Source organism: Pantherophis guttatus, chromosome 1 (assembly GCF_059756535.1).
Source record: "Pantherophis guttatus breed Tessera chromosome 1, ASM5975653v1, whole genome shotgun sequence".
Taxonomy (NCBI): Eukaryota; Metazoa; Chordata; class Lepidosauria; order Squamata; family Colubridae; genus Pantherophis; species Pantherophis guttatus.
The window spans coordinates 149651410-149675328 of NC_142063.1; the positions used below are offsets into that span (position 1 = coordinate 149651410).

Genomic DNA, 23919 nt, shown 5'->3' on the forward strand with positions numbered 1-23919 from the left:
GAGTAAACTTTTCAAGCTGTACCCATTTACCACACAAAGCCTGCCTATTGCTAACCTGCAATATTGCAAAGGCTGAAGTTTCAGCTCTTGCTTGAGGTGACGTGATTCCCAAATATGCAGAACTATGCCATAAATAAATTTGCTCTGGGCTGAGTTTTGGCAAGCTGAGAATCTTCCACCACCCTCTCCTCTGATTTTGTTGGCTGATTTTCAGGGTAAGAAACTACAGAAAGAAGAACTATCTGTTCAGAGGATGGAAACGGATTAAAAACACAAGGACCACACTGCCACAAATGCAGAGAGAAGAAGAGGCCAGGTGTTTTTGTAAGCCAAGTAATTTTTAGGTGTGTTCCTTTTTATCCCAAGCAAAAAAAGTCTTGTTTGTCAAGCCTACAACGCTCTTATGATTCACTAGATGTATTCATAGCTACAATACCTGAACTGGAAAAGGCTGGAAGAGCAGGATCAAGGCAATGCTTGCATAATTATGGAGGAACAAAAGGATTTCTTAACATGCTGATAAGCATCACAGCTTCATATAATGTTTAGCCATTCAGATAAGCAAAGAGCATAATTCAAAGAGAGAAAAATAGACTTGGGAAAAATGATCCTACAAAGTTATTTTCTTAGAACAATAATGAATAGGAGGAAATGCTTAAAAGTTAAGATTGGTGATTCAATGCAGTTCTCTTAAGAAGACCAGAAAGAGAATCATGACCATAATAAAGTTCAATGAGGTAAGAAGTAAAAAAGAAGTTTCTGCAAATACAAAATGATAGTTCTATTTTGTTAAATTTAAGAAAATTTGTATGGCCACCCAAGTCCCTCTCGGTGACTCTGGGTGGTTTACAAAGATAAAAACTCAATTTAAAAACAAGCAATAACCCTCCAACCACTCACTCCCAATGGCAACAATCAAATAAGCCATTTGATGGGGCCCATCCCACTCTGGGTCCCCAGGTCTGTTGACAAAATCAGGTCTTCAGGGCCTTCCGAAAGAGTGTCAAAGTGGGGGCCAATCTTATCTCTGTGGACATGACATTACACAGGGAGGGAGCCACCACAGAAAAGGCCCTTCTTCTTAATCCCACTAGTTGAACCTTTTTAGGCGAAAGGACCCATAGCCTCCCTACTCTGATGGGTCAGGTAGATGTCATCAGGAAAAGACGGTCATTCGTGTAACCTGGTCCCAAGCCATGTAGGCCTGATATAGAACAATGTCACTTCATCTGACATTTCATATAAACCTAAAGATGCTTAAGTGTGGTTTCTATGCATATTATTCTGTGTGGTTTCCTATGCATGTTGTTCTGCGTGTTTTCAGTTATCTCCCATCTTTGGAAAAACAAACATTTAGCAAGAATTTTGAATTGTACATGTCCTTGTTTTTATATTTAGTTGTCATAGAATATCACCACCGTATTTGTGTTAAGTATCTCAATCCAGAAACTAAAAAAAAATCAGTGCTGTGCTGAGAGCTAACTAGTTCTTGATTCATCATCACAATTGCAACAATGAAAAAGACTTTTTGCTAAACAGATGAAGATAGATTGCAATGTTATCCATTTTGCCCACTATCCGTACTCCTGCACTACAGTATATTGGCCAACTTCTATAATGGTGAGATGCAGCACAAATCCCAGAAAAGAGCATATAAAATAACTTTATGAAGCACTTCATTTTTCTAAGGCCCCTGATCTCTTGTAAAGAAGAAGCAGGCAACAACAGGGAACATGCAGCAGTCCCTTATAGCTCCACTGGTTGGTTCTTGTTCATTTTCTACCCTAGACAACTAAACTAAAAGACACTGCTGAATTTCTGCTATTATCTTCTCTCTCTAAGGCAGTTCAGGGATCCTGGTAAAAGCTCCCAGTGTAAATAATCTCAATTGGATAATTTGAGAAGTGCTGGAAAGGAACCTTTTCCCAAAACTTTCTTAGCAGAAATCTTGAACGCTTTCAGCTGCTCACAAGATTAGAAAGATTGAACTAATTGTTTATTCATGTGGGGGGGGAGAGGGGGAGAGGGAGAGGGTGGGAGGGAGGGGGAGAGAGGGGGGGGAAGGGGGGGAGAGAGAGAGATAACCTAATGGATAAAGCTACTATGTTAAGCATATGGGAAAGGAGCATCCAATATTCTTCCTAATTTATCTGATTTAACCTGGCTTTTGAAAAACATCACAGGTAAATGGAATGAAAGTACATAAAACCAATCCATTTACCACCAGGGGAAAATATTTATGCTTTACTGACTTTACAGGAAAATATTGTTGCAAGTTTCATATAATGCTTCTAATAAAATGTACATAATTGAACCTGAAACGGAAAATTTATTACTAACTTTGCATTGCTACATAGCTTTATTTCGTATTAACTTGCGTAATAGCTTAATAAATGGGAACTGTGCTTTCCACAGTTTTATTATATTTTCCAAAAGAGACTGAATTTCTGTGATGGAAAAAGAGCATACTGTGGCAAACCTAACCTCTTGCAATTGAGCATAATCTCTGTTTTTAAAGCATGTGTCATGTGAGGCAGGATGCATACCTTTTCCTATGCATAGGAACAATTGTTACATGAGGAATGTTATGCACATAATGAACAATGTTATAAAGGAAGGGGAGAAAAGGGTACTCCCCATATCCCTTAGACAACCCAGCCCTTTTTGCTGAATTAACTGCATTTATTATAAAAATTATTCTCTATACTGTACTTTCACAACAGAGGTCTATCCAAACTCAAGCAGGAATGATTACTTTAGACATAGCATATCATATTGTAAATCAATCTTAAATATTTAGAATATGTGTTTTAAAGAAAAAGAGGAACTATTTTAAATAATTAAAATGATTTCAAATTTAAATGAGCATTAATTGCAGATGTCCAAAACACAGCATTATATAAAAATATTTAAGTAACAATTAATGGTTGAACAAAAAAATGGGGAGATGCCTTTTTTATGTTTTTTTCTTTCTTTTCTCCTTTAAATATTTTTATAATCATTATCTTATTTTAACCTTCATTCTAGTGTGATTTCATTTATGTATATGTATATTTACGCTTTCTTTGTTTTTGCTTTCTTTGCTGTTTTACTTAAATAATAAAATTAATATGTCCTCTCTTACTTTGTTCTTACATGCCACACCAAAAACATTTGGGTGCTTTTCAAAATCATTGGCCTTTGCGTAGCCTTATTTATGAAATTCCTTCAGACCTTACTATAACTGACATAGATAAATATGTGACTATGTTACAAGGATTGCATGAAAAGTTATGCTTCCAGTGTTAAAAATCACCAATAGATGGCAGTACTGACATACTAAAAACTCTGACATGTTCTTTAGCATCTCTTCATTTCAGTGGGTGGGAAATAGCTATTATTCATGAAATGCCTGCATCAAGTCACAGCATTTTAAGCAACATGCCATTATTGAATTTCTGATTGCTGAAGAGGCTTTCCAATTGAAAATGACTCCTGAAGGAAGGTTGATGAGCTAAAAAAAAAATGTAATGACAGTGAGTAAAAAGAGCTGATTTGTGTGATCAAGAGCAAAGTGGATAATCTAAGATAGCAACCGAGAAGTTTCACAAAAAAAAGATTGATGAGTGACTTGTGGATTACTCAAAGATAATTTACTGCCAGGTTTAGCATGTCACAAGGATTTGTGGGATATGTTGTTGATGTTTTGTAATATCAGAAAGTTTGTGCAAGATGAATTCTTTACATGCTGACCGCAGGGATTAAAATCTCAAGCACTGAAATTTGTCAACTATGGCTGTCAAGCTAAGAAAATGAAGGTACGGAATTTCTTCACAGTATTGTTCCAATTAATGAAATATGGACTCATCATTCTGACTCAGAAAAGAAGCATCAGTCTATATACACTGTGTGCACAATTATTAGGCAAGTTAAATATGTTGACCATATCATCATTTTTATGCATATTTTCCACCTCCAAGCTGTATAAACTTGAATGCAGTGGATATAAGCATATCAGGTGATGTGTATTTGTGTAATGAGGGAGGGTGTGACCTAAGGAGATCAATACCCTATATCAAGGTATGTATAATTATTAGACTGCTTCTTTTCTTCAGGCAAAATGGGCCAAAAAAGAGATGTAACTGACTCTGAAAAGTCAAAAATTATAAAGTCTTTCAGAGAGATGTAGCACTCTTGAAATTGCTAAGATGTTGGGGCATGATCACAGAACCATCAAACATTTTGTTGCAAATAGTCAATAAGGTCGCAAGAAACGTGTTGAGAAAAAAAAGACACACCATTAAGTGCCAAAGATTTGAGAAGAATCAAATGTGAAGCTACCAGGAATCCATTATTCTCCAGTGCTGTCATATTCCAGAACTGCAACCTACCTGAAGTACAAGGTGGTCAGTGCTCAGAGATATGGCCAAGGTAAGGAAGGCTGAAACCTGACCACCACTGAACAAGACACATAAGTTGATTGGTTCTCACCATAAACTCCAGATTTGTCATGCAATTTCAACCTTTTTCCAAAATGGAGGCATAATGTTGTGGGCATGTGCTTGACCCATATGAAGAGGTAGAATGGACTGTCAAAACCTGATTGAAATGACAAAGTGTGGAGTTCTTTCATGATGGCTTTACGATTTTGTCCATGGTTGGTAGGAGTATATAGTTAATGATATATAGTGAAGAAATAATTTCAGTTAATGAAGAGTTCGTTTCAAGGATTATTTTCTTATATCATTTATTAGAGTGTGCCTATTAAGTAAAGATATGGAGGCAGAGACATTACTTTTCACTCATCCCTCATATATCACATTCTTTACTGTTTAAAATTCTGCTTTGCAACTGGGATGACAAATATGGCATGATGAAATGCAGTGGTATTTTCAAACAAATCATCAGTTGAATGTCTTGGATATATGAGATTGTTTACAGGAAAATGTAATTTCCTGTTAGCATATCTGATTTATTTTCATTAAACTTCTTTCAAAGAATAGCTAAACACAGCAGTTTACTAAAAATCTATATGAACACACTATTATGCAAATGAAATTAACGGAGAAAAGTTCACAGTAGTACAAGGATCAGCGGACCTGTGGATTCTCCCAAATTCTTTCACCTGCTGATTAACTAAGGGAGTATTAGACAGATATGGGGGAGAGGAAAACTATGCACTTTTTTCCTTAACTTTTTCTTTCTTTCCTTCACATCTTTGATCTGGGGCTCATAGCTCCTGAATTATCTTCAGGATAATTAAAATGTTTACCAGTTAAGTGTAAATAATAATGCTGATGTTCTGGCTATGTCTACAGTTGTTCAAGAAGATTCCTGGTTTCAAATTAATTAACAACCATAATAAGATTATCCCTATTTTAAGATATTCTAGAACCAAAAAATGTGTGGGTAAAGAAGATGCATTTCAGTTGCAAGAATCCACAACTGGTGGAGTCCTATGTGCTCTCTGAGTTTGTTAACTACTCTGGTAATGAAATATCTGCAGACAAACAACCAAGGAACTCTCTCTATATGAGGTGCATATATTCTCTTCTATTGGTAATTCAAAATCATACCAAAGTCTGAACTATAGATTTCAGAATTATTGAATTATAAGTGCTAAGGATCAGAATTCAAAACTGGATGAATTCTAGTGGATTATAGAGGTTGGTGTCATATGCTAGATCCAGGAAGCTTGACATTTGTTCTCTCCCCCCCAAAGGCAGAAAAGAAAGTGGTATCTGCTTCATAAGATAGTCCTTTTGCATGATAGATGTTAGATTTCATCTGTATTGACAAAAATAAACTGTGGTGCTTTGTCCTACATGAAGTCAGCACCCTTTTCCAAATTGCTCTCTAAAGGGAAAGTATAAATTCAATCCACCACACTGCCAAAAACACTTTTTCTAATATAGAAGGCAAGGACAACTGGATTATATTTCATTATAAATACATATCATAGGATACATCTATCTGGTTTCTAATACATTTGTATAAAAGTCTTCTCCCGAGTCCACTTCACTATGTGTTTTGGGTTATACCAGGAGTAAACAAGAGAGGATTTCGAAGCTGCTGCTCTAAACGAAGGCTGTTGTCATGGTTAATTTGTACAATGACAGCAGAATGCAAGAAACGGCAGTACATATTACAAATACTGATGGGAGCCTTACTGTTAAAGCAAGGCAAGACACACAGTTCTTTTATAGTGAATAATATCCAGTGATTTATGTAATGTAAGCCACATCCCAAAGTGCACAGTGCTTTGATAAACTACCAGGCAGTGTCACATTAGGTTTATTTTATTTTACTATTCTGTACATATTTTATTAGAACGCATAAGCTAGCATTAAGAATTGTTGCTTTTCATAAATGTTTCTAACAATGAATTTAAGAAACCCTGTATTTTTCACAAAACCTGGTAAGTTAGGCTCCTTTCACATAACAGCTTTATGTAATCAACAACATAATGCACAGGTAACAAACTCGTGGAGAAACACTGCCGTCACGTGACCTACTGCGACATTTTTCCCCTTTGTGGAGCTGGAGTGGGCGTGCCCTGTGCGTGATGCATCCGGCCCACGGGTTGCCAGTTTGACACCAACATAATGGGTACAACTGCCCAGCAAATGTTATTTCGTATCTATTGCTTTGTTTTAAGAACTTTATGTATAATGTGGTTCATATAAATCATGACTTATGAGGAAAAACGTAGAGTTGTCAGCCAGATTTGTAGCAAGATCTTCCTTGGGATATTTACTGGATGATTTTTTTTTTTAATTTTGCCTTTTATTACTTCATAGGCAATTCAAGGCAATGAATATACATAATACTTATGTATTATGTATATGTACTGTATTTTTCAGAGTATAAGACACAACTTTTCCTCCCAAAAAAGAGGGTGAAAATCTGGGTGCGTCTTATACTCTGAATGTAGCCCTGCCCAGCTTCTCAAATGGAGATTTCAGAGGCTGGAAAAAGCATCAGAAACGAAGCTTCAGAAAAGAAGCCCCCAAACAGAGGCTTTTTTTTCTGAAGCTCTGTTTCAGAGGCAGGAAAAGAAATTTTTTCAGAAATGGAGTTTCAGAAGTTTCAGAGGCAGAAAAAAAACCAAAAAAAAAAAAAAAAAGTAAAGCACACAGCTCACAACCAAGGAACCTGTTGCTAAAATTCACCTCTGGGAACAGCTGATTGGGTGTATGATCCACCCAATCAGCTGTTCCCAGAGGCTGATCCACCTGCCAATCAGCTTTTTTCTTATTTTCCTCCCCAAAAACTAAGGTGCATCTTATACTCTGAAAAATATGGTATATAACTTATATGTATTATGAATATACATAATACTACAATAATACTAGAGCTGAGGTGGCGCAGTGGTTAGAGTGCAGTACTGCAGGCTACTTCAGCTGACTGCTAGCTGCAGTTCGGCAGTTCAGATCTCGCCAGCTCAAGGTTGACTCAGCCTTCCATCCTTCCGAGGTGGGTAAAATGAGGACCCAGATTGTTGGGGGCAATATGTTGACTCTGTAAACCGCTTATAGAGGACTATACTTCTCTTATTTGCTTCCTCCTACTTGCTCCACAACAATCACCCTGTAAAGTGAGTTGGGCTGAGAGAGATTGACTGGCCCAAATTCACCAAGCTGCCTTTCATGGCTAAAGCCAGAGTTGAACTCACAGTCTCATGCTTTTTAGCCTGGTGCCTTAACTGCTTAACTTTTTAGCCTGGTACCTTAAACAGTAGATCAAACGGGCTCTCCTTCTAGCCAGGTTAGGCTCCTAGAGATTTAATTATTATTTTCATGAGATTTATGTTTTTCTCCTGGCAAGAATACCAGGATTATCTTGGAACTATCTTTGGTGGGATAGTTCATTCAACTTACCAGCCCTGAAGGTTTAGTGATCTGATCTCCCATCCAAATAGTGACCAGAACCTCCATGTCAGCCAGATGCTGCCACCTATTGTAAGAATCTGACTACATACTATTGTTTTGTATAAAGTACAAGTTACATTTTTCAAAGCCTGGTTGGGCAATAACATTGTTATTTATATTTAATATCACTCCAGTTAACATTATAGTTCACTGTTATGCAAAATTTATAGCCTTGTTTTAAATATTGGGTAATTTTGGCACCTCTGTCATCTGAATAGGTTGCTTCAGTTGGCCCCATCAATTACTTCATTTCCTGAAAGCTAGAAGTGGATTCTTTTTCACACTGAACAGCCCAAAATGTTCTCTCTCTTGAGCTAATATTTCATTCAACTTAAAGCAGCATTAAGAAGCAGGTTCATTTGTGTTTAGAAGGAAAAAAATCATAATGAACACCTAAATAAAATTTAAGTACTTTCTGCAGTTTAAACTGCAGTGGCTGCCATAAAAAATGTATTGAATTTGTTCACATATATTAGCACAATGGACTGGATCTTAAAAATAACACTGCTCAGGATCCTAATTTAATTAAGCGAAATGTTAAATCGTTTTATCTAGAGCAGAAGTTCTTTAATCACTGGAATTTTAAGAAATGTCAAAGCATGATTACTCTTACACTAACACAGAGCAAGCATTGTTCATACTGTTCTGGAGCTGTTCAAAGAAACCTTTAAACAACGACTGAGACACATTTCCCATACTAACATGATGCAATTATATTCTGGCATTATAATGAAAACATTATTTACTCTCTTATTTTATCTATCAAATCATTTGCCAAGTATCATCTTATCTTACCAACTATAAGTCATTGCATATGTGCAAATGGTTATTATATTGCAATGTATATTAGATTGGTTTTTTCCCCCCAGTGCCTGTTGGAAAACACTCTATAAAAACCACTTTGAAAATGCTGAAGTAATTAGGGAGTAACTTTCTCTGTGGTTAGCCTTATTGATCTTTTAATTACGCTTGACTAGATTATCCAGTAATTTGACATTCATATGTTATTTGAAATAGTTTGGAATAGCTACTGAGGAGTAATAAATCTCCGTACCAAATAAGAGAGCCAACTTAGTCTAGTGGTTAAGGCACCACACTAGAAACTAGGAGACTGTGAGTTCTAGACCTTGCCTTAGGTACAAAGCCAACTAGGTGACCTTGGGGCAGTCACTTCCTCTCAGAACTAGGAAAGACACAATGGCATCCTACTTCCAAAGTATTGCCAAGAAAACTGTGGGGATATGTTCAGGCAGTTACCAATAGTCAATACTGGCTCAAAACCAGAAAGAAAATAATAATAGTTGAAGTATATTTTTGGATTGTTATTGTTATCAGCCTAGACTCATCACTGCAGTTTTGCACCGTGAGTCTCAGAACCTCATTACTCCTCACTGCTAGCTTCCAGATGAATATCAAGAGAGAATTTGTAGGGACATGGCCTGAAGGCAACATCTAGAGAAATAGGAAAATATTAAGATTTTTTTTTCCATAATAGTAACTGTAATATATCTGTCTGTCTGTCTGTCTGTCTGTCTGTCTGTCTGTCTGTCTATCTGTCTATCTATCTATCTATCTATATCTGGTAGTAATGGCGGTGGGAGGCTCCGCCCACCCGCCCCGACGTCATCACTGATGATCTGTGCATGTGCAGACGCCCCCGTTGCAAACTGGTAGTAAAAGTAAGTGGAACCCACCCCTGCTGGGCTTCATGTAAAAAGTATTTTTTCTGATTTCATCCTCTTCCCAATTCTGCTCAGAAAAGTCATGAATAGTCCACACCTTATGACTAGTTGCAGTTATGATGGAAAAGTTATTTACAACTTGATTTCTAAATAATGACCGCTGCAGCACCCCTGTGGTCACATGAATAAAGTTAAGGCACTTGGCAATTTGCCCACCCTTATGACCCATCGCAGGAATGCTGCAGCAGCCTTCTGCCTATCTCCCCCACCCCACCCCCCCATATCCTGCCCATTGGGTCCCTGCAGGCCTTGGGCCTGCTTCCTACCCATCTGGGTCCCACTCTCCTCCTCATCCATCACTGATTAGTCACTTTCCTTTTATTGTAGATCTCCTTCTGGAAGTAGCCACTGCATCACATAGCTTTCCTACATAGTAGAGGCTGCATGGCTCCGTCCTGGAAGCAGGTACCAATTTGGGAGAGGACACAATTAATAGTGGCTGCTGCTAAATGTCGCCTGCTTCGGAGCTCACATAAGGCAAGTAGAACAGGCTGTTTGAACTTCAAGGACCCTTCAGCTATTGTCCATTCAGCAATTGATCCAAGTCCTGATGGCACTGCAAACGGAGATTTGTGACTGGTTCTTGAACTTTCAACCATCACAGTGTTCTTACAGTCATGTGATCATAATTCAGTCCTTTGCAATTGGTGCATTTACAACAGTCACAGCATCCTACAGTCACATGACTGCTTTTTGTGACTTTCGGACCTAACTTCTGACAAACAAATTGAATGGGAAAGCAGGCCGCATTGATTCCCTTGACAGCAACCAGAACTGATGTCTTAAGTCAAGCCTGGTTATGTGAGGTTTCATTTTATGATTGTCTTGTTTAGCGATGAAATTGCCAATTGCAATCAGTAATGAAGCCTATCTGTATTAAAGATTCCTCTAAGCCAAGCTCAAGTTTTCATGACTTCATAAACACATTCCAGTAGTTTCTCTGATAACTATGCAGAAATAGTTTGCCATTTCCTTATTTTAAGATGGTTTTTGATTTCTCAGTTTAACAGATAGTCTTGGTTTCTCTCAGATGGCTTCTCCTCAAAATACTATCCATGACCTGATGTTGTTCAAAAATACAAGTAGAGTATTTTTCTACAGGTAATTCTTTGGTTAACTACAGGAATTGAGACCCAGAATTTCTGTCACTAAGCAACATGGTAATAAAAGACACTACATGACTTACACTACTGTAATGGAAATCTTGGCACTTCCAGTTACCATCATTAAGCAAATCATCATAGGTTGTTAAGCAAGGGTATCACATTGTCACTATTTGAAACCTCCTGCCAGCTTCCCCACTGACTTTGCTTGTAGGAAGCCAGCGAAGGTCATGAATTGTGATCACATGACTGTGGGAATTTGCAACATCGTAATTGCCTGGATCATGATCATGACTGACTTAAGTATGAGGACCAGCTGTAACTACTCAGCAGCACTGTATATTTGAACAGTTGCTGAACAATGGTCATGTCATGCCACCATCGGAGCCTGAATCTGTGGAGGAAGACAAGATGGAACTGGAGCTGACGAAGATCAAGGAGGCAGCTTCATTGGCTTTGGAGGAAAATAGGGAGGAGCAGGCCCAGTCAGGCCAGGGCCTTTCAGGATTGGGATGGCTTGTAGGCAGGGAGGAAGGGGGGCAGGATGACCAAGAGAGGCTAAGCAGTGAACATAAGAGACACAGCTCAGGTGATGAGCAAGGACCACCCCCCTCCTGATCCTCAAGCATGGAGAGTGGAGAGAAGGCAAGAACAACACAGACTGACCCAATTACTTGGGAGGAGAGTGCCCCACCCCTCTTCACAAGGCACACCTGGACAGAGACTTAAGGAGATGCTGTGGGTAGGGACATTTGTCAGGAACAAACACTGAATTCGTGGAGTGTTGAGTGCTGACGTTTGAACTTTCCTGGATTCCTTGCATTCTTTCTGGCTTTCTGGATTAATTGCCTTGCTCCTTTGCTTCCTGGACTCCTCGACTTGCCTTGCTGTCGTTGCCTTGCTTTGCAACCGTTGTGCTCCCAGTATTGGGCTGGACTATTTACATCCAGAGGCTGCTGGAGGTGTGTGTGACATCACTTTGCTCTGGGACTTGCCAGAAATGTGGGAAGATTTGGGGAAATTTGGAGCGATAAAGGGGCAGTTTGAACTGCCAGTTGCCGTGCCCCGGGTCATCACAGGTCATTAAACATGGATTATTTGCAACAGCTCTGTGCTGCCACCTAACTGGCTGCGTTATAATATTAGTGTGTGTGTGTGTATATATATATATATATACACCCATGATATTTGGGTGCTTTAAGCTCAATTTCCTGCAACTTTCTTGGCAACATTTTGAGGAATTTTTTATTTATTTATTCATTTATTTGTCTCATTTATATTGCTGCCCATCTGGAAAGTGACTCTGGAAAGTGATTGTCCCAAGGTCACCCACCTGGATTTTTTGCCTAAAATAGACTCAAAAGTCTCAGAGACTATTCCAATGCCTTTAAACACTACACCAAATTTCTTATCAAGATACAATTTTAAAAGAAACAAAAACCTTCAAATCTGTCTTCTTTCAGATAAACTTAACCACAACCCCTATTTTTTTTTTCAATTTATTTATTTAAAAGACTTAGCTGGCTACCCAATTTATATGCTATAATTCTGGGCAGTTTACAAAACAGCAGTAAAGGTTGTAAGAAAAAAGTATTCAACATTTTAAATTACCCATTTTTCTCTGTATATATTGACAACTTTACCATTCTCAACATGTTTATGTTGCTAGCCTGCTGAAATTCTCTTGATCTACCTCGCATAACATCATTCTGCTAGTATGAAAATCTACATGAACAACTTCAATGATATTTCAAGCATGGAATGTTGGCTTATAGCAAGTATTCCTAAGGATTAGACCAATTCGTAAACAGAATTAGAAGCCCTAAAATACTCTATTGCTTTACAGGATTATTTGGTACTAGTTTATTTATTTAATCAAATCTATAATCCGCCTCAGCTAGAGTCACAACTCTAAGCACCTTACAACATCTAAAATATTGAAATAATAATAAAGAAGAATTACTAGAATCACTTCTAGTAAGAAAACAACGAGAGCAATTATAACATCACAGAAGACATAGATCAGAGAGCAGGATGAGCGTCCAAAGCCTACTGAAATAACAAGGCCTTCAAGGCTTTGCAGAAACAATACAGTATCAGAATGACATGGATTTCCAAGTGCAGCCACACAGAAAGCCCATTTCTAAGACCTTGCAAGATGACATTGCTTTAACCAATAGGGCACAGAGTAAGCCAACCCTGCAAAAAAGAGTTGCGAAAAGATCAGCAGAGAGACAATCTAATAAATATCTGGACCTTAAGCCATGTAGGAATGACAGTTTGTTGTGATGGTTAAGGTACCAGGCTAAAAAACAGGAGATTATATTATAATTTTTAGTCCCACTTTAGGCATGCAGGCAGATGGATAACTTTGGACCACTAATTCTTTCAACTGTAGAAAGAAGTCAAAGGCAAACCACTTCCCAAAAGCTTGCCAAGAAAACTGCAGGAACTAGTCCAGACAGTTACCAGCTGTCAACATTGATTTTGAGACACCAAAAAGAAACATAAGCTACGTATGATTTCATAGTTGACAACCAGCTGAATTGTACCTAGAGGCCAGTGGCAGCCAGGGATGGTCATGAAGCAATGGTGTTACTGCTCATGGCACTGCATTCTAGACCAAAGCAAGGGCCTTAAATTCAATCTTGACAAAGCAATATTGACTTAATCAGCCAATGTACCTGACTCAACAGTATTAACTGTGAAAGGGTTCTAGATGTCCTAGTGCAGAGGTCTCCAAGCTCAGTAACTTTAAGACTTGTGGACTTCAACTCCCAGAATTCTGGAAGTTGAAGTCCACAAGTTTTAAAGTTGCCAAGGTTGGAAACTCCTGTCCTAGTGGACCACCATTTACTTAAGTATGATCCAGCAATATGCTGCTGCTTTCAAAAAAGCCAATGCAGACCTAGGCTACATCAATAGAGGAATAGCATCAAGACAATGAGAAGTGATAGTAACTCTTTACACAGCACTGGTGAGACCACACTTGGAATAGTGCACCCAGTTCTGGTCATGTTGAGACTCTGGAAAATGTGCAGAAAAGATCAACAGAGATGATAAGGGGTCTGGAGTTTAAATCATATGAGAACAGTTGAGGGACCTGAATATGTCCAGCCTATCAAAGAGCAAAATTGGGGGGACATAGCTGCCGTCCAGAACTTGAGGAGCTGTCACAAAAAAGTGGGATTGATTTATTCTCTAGGGCGCCAGAGAGCAGGACAAGTAGTAATGGATGGAAGCTTGTCAAAGAGAGATTCAACCTAGAAGTAAGGATACATTTTCTGACAGTGAGAGCAATAAACAGTGGAAAAGTTTGCCTCCTGGGATTGTGGGTGCTCCATCGCTGGAATTTTTCAAAAATAGATTGGACAACTATTTGACTGGGATGTATAAGGCTCCTGTCTTGAGCAGGGGATTGGATTAGAAGACCGCTGAGGACCCTTCTAGTCCTATGATTCTATGATTGAAACTAACTGAGGCAAGCAGTAAAACTACTGAAACACAATGCCCCCAAATGCTGGGATTAGTCTTGAAGTAGCTTGGCAGGTACTATCACAACCATTTCTTCCACAATTACCACGCAGTCATGAACTTTACCATACTGAGCAATAAATGCAGCACTACTTGATTCTAAAATGGCACTTTTAAAATAATTAGATCTCCAGAAAAACATATTGTTCTAAGAAATACACAGTGTATATTTTGTTCTCAATTTTAACAACCAACCATGGATAATATTTTTTTAAAGAGCCAGGAAATAGTTGTTTAAGACACCAAACATAAGTTAATTTTCAAATTTATATGCAAACCTTGAAAACTATTTTTGTCAGTTCAGATTATCCCATGATTTTACAGTGTTTTCAGTTAAGACACATGTTTTGAGTCTGCATTCCTTTATTCCTCAGCCCCTTTTAGCTTTTCCTTCTGAATAGTTTCATAGTTGTTTGAAGACAAAACTCCTGGTACTGTACATGGTTAATTACAGAAGAAGGGATTTACTTACCAGCCAAGTTAAGTCTACTTAAGCCACTATATTCTATGTGTTTCTGCATTCCTTTCTATAAATACTTCAATTACTATAACTTTATCTTGCTTCCCTTCACAACATTTCTCTCACATGACAAGCTTCTAAGCTGGTTGGGATAAGGAACAATAAAGTCAACCTATAAGCTTAATAACTTATTAAGGATTTTGATTCAAGAGTTCTGACATTTTCACAATTAAAATGTCTCTTGTCAGGCAGAGAAAGCCTCTGAATCACATTTGAATGTTGAATGAAAAGGTACTTGAAAACATTTTTATAAGATACATCTATATCAGTGGTGGGTTCCTCCCGGTTCGGTCCGGTTCGGCCGAGCCGGTAGCGGTGACGATATGACGTCACCAAACCAGTTCCCCCCCCACCCTCCCACCCCCCACGTTATTCTTACCTTTTATTTGGTCCCACCCCCAATCTATTACTGCCTCCTGAGTCCCAGCTGATGGCTAGAGGGAAAAAAACTGTTTAAACTCTTGTCGCAGGGCTTCAAAGGGCCGCCCTACAGCTGATCAGTGTTAAAAGCAAACAAATGAGTTGGGTCGTAAGTGCGAGGACTGGTCGTACGTGCGAGGACCTTCCAGAAATGACTCTTTTCAGCCCTCTGAGTAGTCCCTATACACATAGCCATGGCCACTGGTCACATAACCAGCTAGCCACGCCCACCTAGTCACATGACCTCCAAGCCACACCCACAAAATAAGCCACGCCCACATAACCGGTAGTAAAAAAATTTAGAACCCACCCCTGATCTATATGGTATTGGAACAGGCCTCTAGACAAGCCCCAACTCAAGGAAATTTGAAAACTGTTCTGTTTAGCTGGATTCACCTGTACAGTACAATATGGTTAAAGATAGCAATTATTTAAGTAAAATTGTTTTTTTTAAAAAAAATCTTAGATACTGTACATGTTGGAATTTCATTTTATTTGGTAAGGTATGTAATGTTACTGTAAAGCAATTTGCATCAGGCTCATGTCTTCCAGATGTGATGTTCTGTAATTTATTCAGTCGTGCCTTCTATTTGGGGAACACTCACATCATTAGAACAAATGCAACCATAATTCCTAGCCACCTTGGTTTATTTCCATGTAATTTGTGCATTCTGGAAATAGTCTAAAGTAACACTTCTGCAAAGCAGCAGCTTGGGGAAAGATGCTCTAGTCTAGATTTTGATTTTTCATAATGGATTGATGCAGTGACAGATTCAGGCAAAAACAAAAGTTCATTCAAACATTTCCAATTTTCTATCATTAGAGCTTTGCCTCTAATCCTAACCTGTTTTAAACTAACAGGTTATAATTAGAAGCTATTGTTTATGACTTCACTGATGTGTTTTTATTTTTAAATGATTAAATGTTGGAATATAAATTAAATATTACATCATGGTGAGGGGATGTATGAATTGTTAGCAAACATGCAATCACATCCTCATCAACAGACCCATACAGGTAGTCCTCAATTTACAACCATTCGTTTAGTGACTGTTCAAAGTTACAACCGCGCTGAAAAAAAGATACTTATGACTGTTTTTCATCCCCATCGTCATGTGATCAAAATTTGGACGCTTGGTGACTGGCATGTATTTTTTACAGTTGCAATATCCTTGGGTCATGTGATGACCTTTTGCAACCTTCTGAGAAGCAAAAATCAATGGGGAAGCCAGATTCATTTAACAAACCTGTAACTAAGATTCATTTAACAAACCTGTAACCTTAACAATTCCAGTGATTAATTTAACTGAGGCAAGAAAGGTTGTAAAATGCGGCAAAATTCACTTAACAACAGTCTTGCTTAGCAATGGAAATTTTGGGCTCAATTTGGACTATCTGTAAACTAGACAGAAATTGCACTGTTGCTATTGTAGTACCAAATACTATCGTGTTTCCCCGAAAATAAGACTGGGTCTTATATTAATTTTTGCTCCAAAAGACGCATTAGGGCTTATTTTCTGGTTAGGTCTTATTTTTGGGGATATACAGTAGTAAATGCATCCATCTGGCTGACAATCTTAACTGGGTCTTATTTTGGGGGTAGGGCTTATATTACGAGTATCCTGAAAAATCATGCTAAGACTTACTTTCCGTTTGGGTCTTATTTTTGGGGAAACAGTATCCAATAAAATTTATCTTTAAAACTTTTTAAACCACCCAATAGCTGATGCTCATTTAAAGGTAAGTAACATAACTCTACCATACACTAACTTTCTTTCACCAGACAAGCTCTCTGTAACCAAAACTAAAGATTCATACAAGGCAATGATACTGTTAAGCATTAGGATTCACTCCACAAGACAGTAGGGCAGTTGGAAAAGGAGCAGCTAGCTCAAGAATTGCTCCTTTTATTGAAATCCTGTGGTCTCTATAATTGCTAATTATAGCTCCACTCTAGTCTTACAATCACTGCCACTGCATTTAAATATGATTGAAATTTATTTTTAAAATAATTTAAGGATACAATTAAGAGCAAAGGTTCTGCTTAGAATGCCTCACAAAGGTATCCTTTGCAAAACTACAAAAGATATTCAGAGAACAATGGATTTCTTTGTCATTTAAACTGTCATCAGTTTAAAACCAATCTCTGCATCAAAATATAGATGGGACCTTACTATGCTTTTAGACATTCATTCAGAGGAAATTGCTACTCCAAACACTGTCTCTTTTTGTGATTACATAATTTTTCCAATAACCTCCTTCAGCGACAAAGGCGTGGGAATCTTGTGCTACAGTAAACTATTTCAAGAGAACAATTTACTAGTTAAATAACTATGACCAAAATATTTTTTTGAAAAACAAAGTGGACAGCAATTTAGAATAACCTAAGGTTAATATGAGTAGACAGACACAATTCTTGAAAAAGACACATATCGCTGAATTATGACTTTAAAAGATAATGCTGACTCACTTGATGTGACAGGTTAACGGATCCCCCTTTTCTACATGCACAATATTATAGTAGCTATGACAGCTACAAACAAACAGCAGTAAAAAGTGGAGCAATACTAAACTCGAATATTTATTTTTCAACATTTTATCTGAAAAGAATGAAGGGAATCAGCACCTTTCTTAAAAACTATTCAGTACATTCAGTGAGGGTTTTCTAGTTTCTGTCAGTGCAGGCCTCTTAAAGAAGTAGCTCTAAAAGCTTATTAAGGAGACCAGTATACACAAATTCAAACTTACAACAGATAAAGTGAGTATACTCATTGTACCAGTTTGTGATTCCTTAAGGAGGTATGTATTTTTCTAGGCTGCCAGGACAGCTGCAGGATTCTAGGAAAATACATATTTGAATCAAGGAAGTAAAATACTAGCTTACATGCACACAAAACTATTCATACTCTTTCCTACTCCCATACACAGAGCTGGCAATAACTGGCATGGCATAAGTATTAATTTTGCAGGCTACGTATGCAGTCATTATTCTTAATCATTCTTTTCTTAATTTCTATCCTTTACTCGATGTGTTTCCTACATATGAAATTATTCTATACAGCTCAAACAACTGGTTCACATGTACTTCTGTTTCATCCAAAGTACAACTGTGGCTATCTAGGATATGGTAAAATAGGATATACATGTTTTAAATAAACAAATAATCTAATGAACAACAAAGAAAGGTCACCTGTCTTGCAATTGGCTTTTCTTGCATAATCCAATCTCTTATCAAGGATTTGTTCCTTCAGCATTCCCAGTCAAAATAGAAATTACACAGAAAAGAAAGAGGCATCCATATATCTGAATTTAAATTCAAAGCAATGGCAGCAACTTAAATTCACTAAATAATAAACCATATGTATGTCTTGTTCATCGGGCTATGCACTGTTTCTGAATATAGAGGAACGTAAAGCCTACAGCATCTACTTGGTACTTTTTAAAGCAGCGGCACCTTTTTCCTGGATTCATGAAATATCTACTTTAAAGAGTTGTGGGTGAGTACTATATTTACAGTCTTCCATTCTCTTCAGTACTTTGGAAGAGAATCTAAAGTACTGTGCAGTCCTAGTATTTGTACTAAAGGTAGGCAAGTTATTTTACAGAGCTCTGAGCACTCCTCCAGATCTGGTCAATGAAGCAGATGTTCCAAAGCACTCCCACAACTTTCCAATGCTTTGAAATCCTAACAAATGATTTATACAGGCCTAATTCATACTTTATTCTATGGCTATCAGGGTGGTTTTACATATGGTTCACAGGTGGTCTATTTTCCAAGTACTTAGAGGGCCAAGACTGTCTTTCCCAGATTGCAGCTTTAGCTTCCTTGAACAATGTTAACACACCTTCAGGTCATTCAAATATAGCCACTGGCTCTGATCTTGAAACGATATCACATGCTTTCTATATTAATATGATATTGAATGTAATTATTGTTAAAAAAACAGGCAGCATTTAGAGTCTAATTTTTCTTTTTCCATTAGTTTGTAACAAAACATGGGAAATAAACAAGAAGTTGATTCATTTCCCACCCCCCTTATTTTAGCTTTTTTCTGTCTTACATGCATTACTAATATTTTCCTGCAATTCTTCAATAATCCAGACTACCTAAAAAGAGTTCTACATAGTGAGACTTTTAAAATAAGTTTGATGTCCAACAGATTTCCTACTTATTAGTATGAACAGGTTCTGGCCTGTTGCTTAAAAAAATAAATTCATACCACAATCTACAGGAAAATGCAGTCTGTAAGTATAATTTCTTTTGTGCGACTATTAACAACACTACATATAAGCACCATACAAAAGACTAATAAGATTATTTGCAGAACAGCGTACTCTCTCACACTTGCCTTTGTTGTTTAAGACACTTTGTAGAGTATAATATACAATATACTGTGTATGTAGAAGGGAAACTACTTGGATTGACTACCCTCTTGAAATCTCGAGCTTGGAATTATGTGCACCAGAAACAATACCCATTTGTTTCAGAGTATTTTCATATTGACAGGCTGTCATGTGCTGAACTACCTGTTCTTTATTTTGTGTACACAAACATAAAGTACAATTGGTGCAACTGTTAACTCTTTATACTGTATATAATCTCTGAGAATGTAAAAGAGAGAGAAAACATAGGACTTCCCCAGTCTGTCCCAATCGCATTTCAGCTTCTGCAACATCGCTCCACCCTCAAAATCCAGGGCCAATAAGTTATATTCCAATCCTACACAACAGAAATCAGCCCCCACCCCAACACGCATACACACACACACACTGTTTCCATTTCTTTGAAGGATTTTTCAGCACCTGTCCCTGCATAAAGAGGCTTAAGGCAAGACCATCAATTTCTTATTGGATTTGGAAGTACTTAGAAGTAGCAAAAGTTCCCACTGCTTTCCAGTGTCTCAAAAACCCACCATAAAGGCCAGATTCCATCCTTCTGCTTCTCAGTGCAGAAATCCCTAATATGTTCCAGTAGATTTCAAAAGCAGCAATTGGAAGCAGAAATAGCCAATGTGGATCCTCAGAGTGGTCACTGCTCCTATAAGGTTTCTGTACCGCTGTCAGCTATACAATTTAAAGTTTCTGCACACTGCTATCAAGCAATTTAACCAGGAATATACCTCTGAGTAAACAGGTATTTTGCTTATGGCATTTGTACCTTACTGCAACAAGCAAGCACTCGCCCTCTAAATAAGTTAGACATTCGTAATATTAAAACTTGATAGGTGTTCTTAACAAGAAATTCACAATGGTAGCATCACACACACATTCCAAAAATACTTATGATATTTTCACAACCACGTGCTTTGCAGTTGTCTTCTTAACTGATGGGAGACTGAAACCCAATAAATATATCCCCAATAAAAAAGAATAGTATGTCGGAGTACTGAAAAACTCAGCCAAATGGGAAAATGCAAAGAAAAAAATATTGGACTTCATGCTAAGAAGTAACCATGTATATGTACTATGCACAAAATGTATATTACTTTCTTTTAGCTAAATTATTGCTAAGCAATTTATAATACTTGCATCACAATATTATTCTAAGATATTTGCCTCCACTACCCTACCTATTTCCTAGATGTTCACTATTGTCTCCCCGCCCCACACCCTAAGATTTAAGGGCATGTGAAATTGTTTTGATGAAATTGGCATGATATGAAACTTTTCTCCTTTGAAATGTTTGGGTTTTAATTCTCCAATGAATCAAAGGGAATGTTTCATGCTTCCTTATTACACAGCATTTGTTTTAGCTTTCCACAGCTCTCCCCAAAAACCAACCAAGGAAGATAAACCACAGAAATCTAATACTCTTGTGCACGGCTTTGCACTAAATTATCTGTATAGTAAGCCAAAAATAGTTTAAGATTATAATTAGCCCACCTGTTTCCTCCATTAACATGCAAATACATTTTCTTGTTCAGAGACAGCATGAGAGATTTCCCAGTCCTTGCAAAATATCACATTAAATCCACATAACTATTCAAGTTTGTTTTCAATATGCGCAAGGAAGGAGCAGGCACTATCTTTCAACACTTAGAAAGTCCAACAATAAGCTTTTTTCTTTTTATCAAGTTGAGCTGACTTGCCCTTTCCAGAGCTAAGGTGTATTGTTTTACCCAAGCTAACAGAAACGCTTTGTAAGGTGAATTACTATTTCACCAGCACAGCATACCATACTCACATTCCTCTCCGCCAAGGGTTGCTAACTTAGCTTTGCTTTCAAGCTGAGCTTTTCCTCTTCCCCCAACCTTTAAAGAAATAATAATTACTTCCTCACTCAAGCACAGCTTTTGGGGCATTCAGAATAAATCTTCTTCCCAGTTTCCACAACTCACAGAAAACCGAACCTTACTTGGGAATAAGGAGCAGGTAACTCAGCTGAACCAGGTTTCGGGGTCTTTATATCTTGTACTTTTAAAGTAAGGTGCATAATACAACTGGATGTTTATCCAGCGTCTTTACTCGGAGACTCTCTCCCCTAAAGTTCAGCCAGACTTGCCATTCCCAGTCAAAGGCAAAGAGACTGTTCCTCGCCCTCCGGAGAGCAGCTGGTCACCGTCTCCATAAGACCCATCATCCCCAGAGCTCCCCTAAGTGAAGCACTGACCTCTTAGCCAGGTAAGTTTTTTTGTTTTGTTTTGTTAAGGAAAGGGCATTAAGAGGTGGAGGAACAGGAGAGCCACTTACCTCCCTGTTGAACTTTGCTAAACGGGGCGTCACGCTCACCTTTTGCCCCTCGGCGACCAAAAAAAACAACACCCCTCCCTTGCGGAAAAGCAAGGAGGAGAGCGGGCGCTTACCTGGAGAGAGTCACGTCGCTCGGGGCCGTGCAGGTCTGACCGTCCATTTCTCTTTAAGACGACTGGTAAGTTCCAGGTCGAAGTCCGGCGGAGGCAGGAATGCAAAACTACGCCTACTCCCTGCAGGGAGCGAAGGAAACCGCCTGGGTCTCTGCTCCCCGCCTCACCTGTCTGGAGCCGCCGAAAGCTTAGACTCTGGCGACGGTGCTGGTTTCCCGCCGCTTCGGCGTCCCTGAAAAGAGACTCCGCATTCTCCCTTTTCTCCTCCCCCTCAAAGCTGTGAGGCGCTTCTTTAGCACCGGTTGCCCAGCTGACACGGCCGCCCCACACGCCTCCTCCTCCTCACCCCAAAAGGCTCTTCTTCTCCTCCTCCTCCTCCTTCCCGGAGCTCAGCGGGAGCCGGGCACAAGGGGTGGGAGGTTGCTTTTGAAACCACACCTTGGAAAACTTCGCCGGGAAGGGAGGCGGGGAACCGGGGGGGGGAGAGAGAGAGAAAAATAATCCCGGCAACGCCGAGTTTTCCCGGCTGCAAACGCCAGAGGGAAGCCGCGCTTTCCTGCACAGCCAAGAGCAGAGCTCCCTTTGGAGCGCTCTTCTTCTGAGGCTTGGAGGGGTGCGTGTCTGTGTGTATCTGTGTGCGCTTGGGACCGGAGAGTAGAAAGGGCTTCGTCCCTCACGTTTCCCTCTCGGCGGGCTGTCCGCCTTCCTCGAGCTGCCCTTCGCCTAGCCAAGCGCTGGAGCAGCTGTTTCCGTGACAAGCTTGGAGCTGCCTATTCCCGCCGCCGGGGGTTGGGGAGGGAGGCGTGCGCTAACCCGGACAGAGGAGAGAGAGCCTTCAACAGGTGGGGAGGAGAAACGCGGATCGCTTCGGGCGTCGGAAGAGGTTAACGTTTCGCCCGGACCTTTCCAAATCCGCCTCAGCGCGCAGGAATCCGTGTTTACCGCTTGGCTCTTGCCTTCTGCCTTGGGAAGAAGCGGCTTGCAAGTCCGACGGCAGAATGGTTGCCGTCGTCGGTCAAGAAAGACATGCCTGCGTGAAGGTGCCGTGGCGCGCTTTCCGCTCTTTGGGCTGCAACATCCCCTCCGCAAATAGGATGGGGTGTTTTTGTTTTTTATTTTATTTTTTTTGCTGCAAATCCTTAGGACCCGGTTCGCTTGACTGGATGGTTTTGCTTGAGAGAAAGGAAAGCCCAGAAAGAGGTGACTGACTAGGTGGCTCAGTGGCTAAGACTCTGAGCTTGTCGATCAGAATGGTTCGGCGGTTTATTTTATTTATTTATTTTATTAATTCAATTTGTATGCTGCCCCTCTCCGAAGACTCAGGACGGCTCACAATGAATTTAAAATCATTATAAAAAACATTTAAGAATTAAAAACATTAAAAACAGTTGAATCCCTAGTACAGGTCTTCTGCGTGAATGACCTCCAAGGTCCTGTTACTCTTCCTTCTCTCTTTAACACCTAAAGCGACTTTGGGATCCCTGTAAACTTTGCCTTTCTTGTCCTGCGCGATTTTAGTTTTTCAGAATTAGAAAAAATGGTAAGTACATCTGAACAGACTTATCTCTAGAAAAGCAGACATAGTGTCTCTCTCTCCTGCCTAGGATGGCAATGGCGAGTCCCTTTTAGAAACTCTTGCCAAAAAAATTGCCCAGACTTGTCCAGACAGTCGCCAGGAGTCAACACTGACTTGAAGGCATTTTTCCCTCACCTCCCCCCCAAAAAAAAGGGGGGGGGAAGGAAAAACTGGTGATTGTATTTCAATGGGCCCACTAAATAACATATGGGGGGGGGATCTCTTAAGCCTCTTAAAGATTTAGGGCCTTTCCCTTGTTACTCCTAATCATGGTACAAACATACCCTGGCAATATGTTTTTTTTTTTTCTC

At 39.1% G+C, this 23919-nt stretch overlaps 1 protein-coding gene across 5 annotated transcripts in view; it reads right to left on the reverse strand.

Annotated features, from left to right (window-relative positions):
- The window catches only part of COBLL1 (cordon-bleu WH2 repeat protein like 1), a 109237-nt gene extending 86421 nt beyond the window's left edge, over window positions 1–22816 (reverse strand). For 4 of the 5 annotated variants that reach the window (XM_087881988.1, XM_034426519.3, XM_034426529.3 and 1 more), the window contains exon 1: window positions 22033–22768. In XM_087881988.1, coding sequence (XP_087738114.1) covers window positions 22033–22079 — 47 coding nt within the window. In that variant the 5' untranslated portion in view covers window positions 22080–22768. Of the gene's footprint in view, window positions 1–22032 lie in introns of all 5 variants that reach the window. The other variant, XM_034426511.3, reaches the window with a different exon arrangement.
- Between the last annotated feature and the right edge of the window lie 1103 nt (window positions 22817–23919).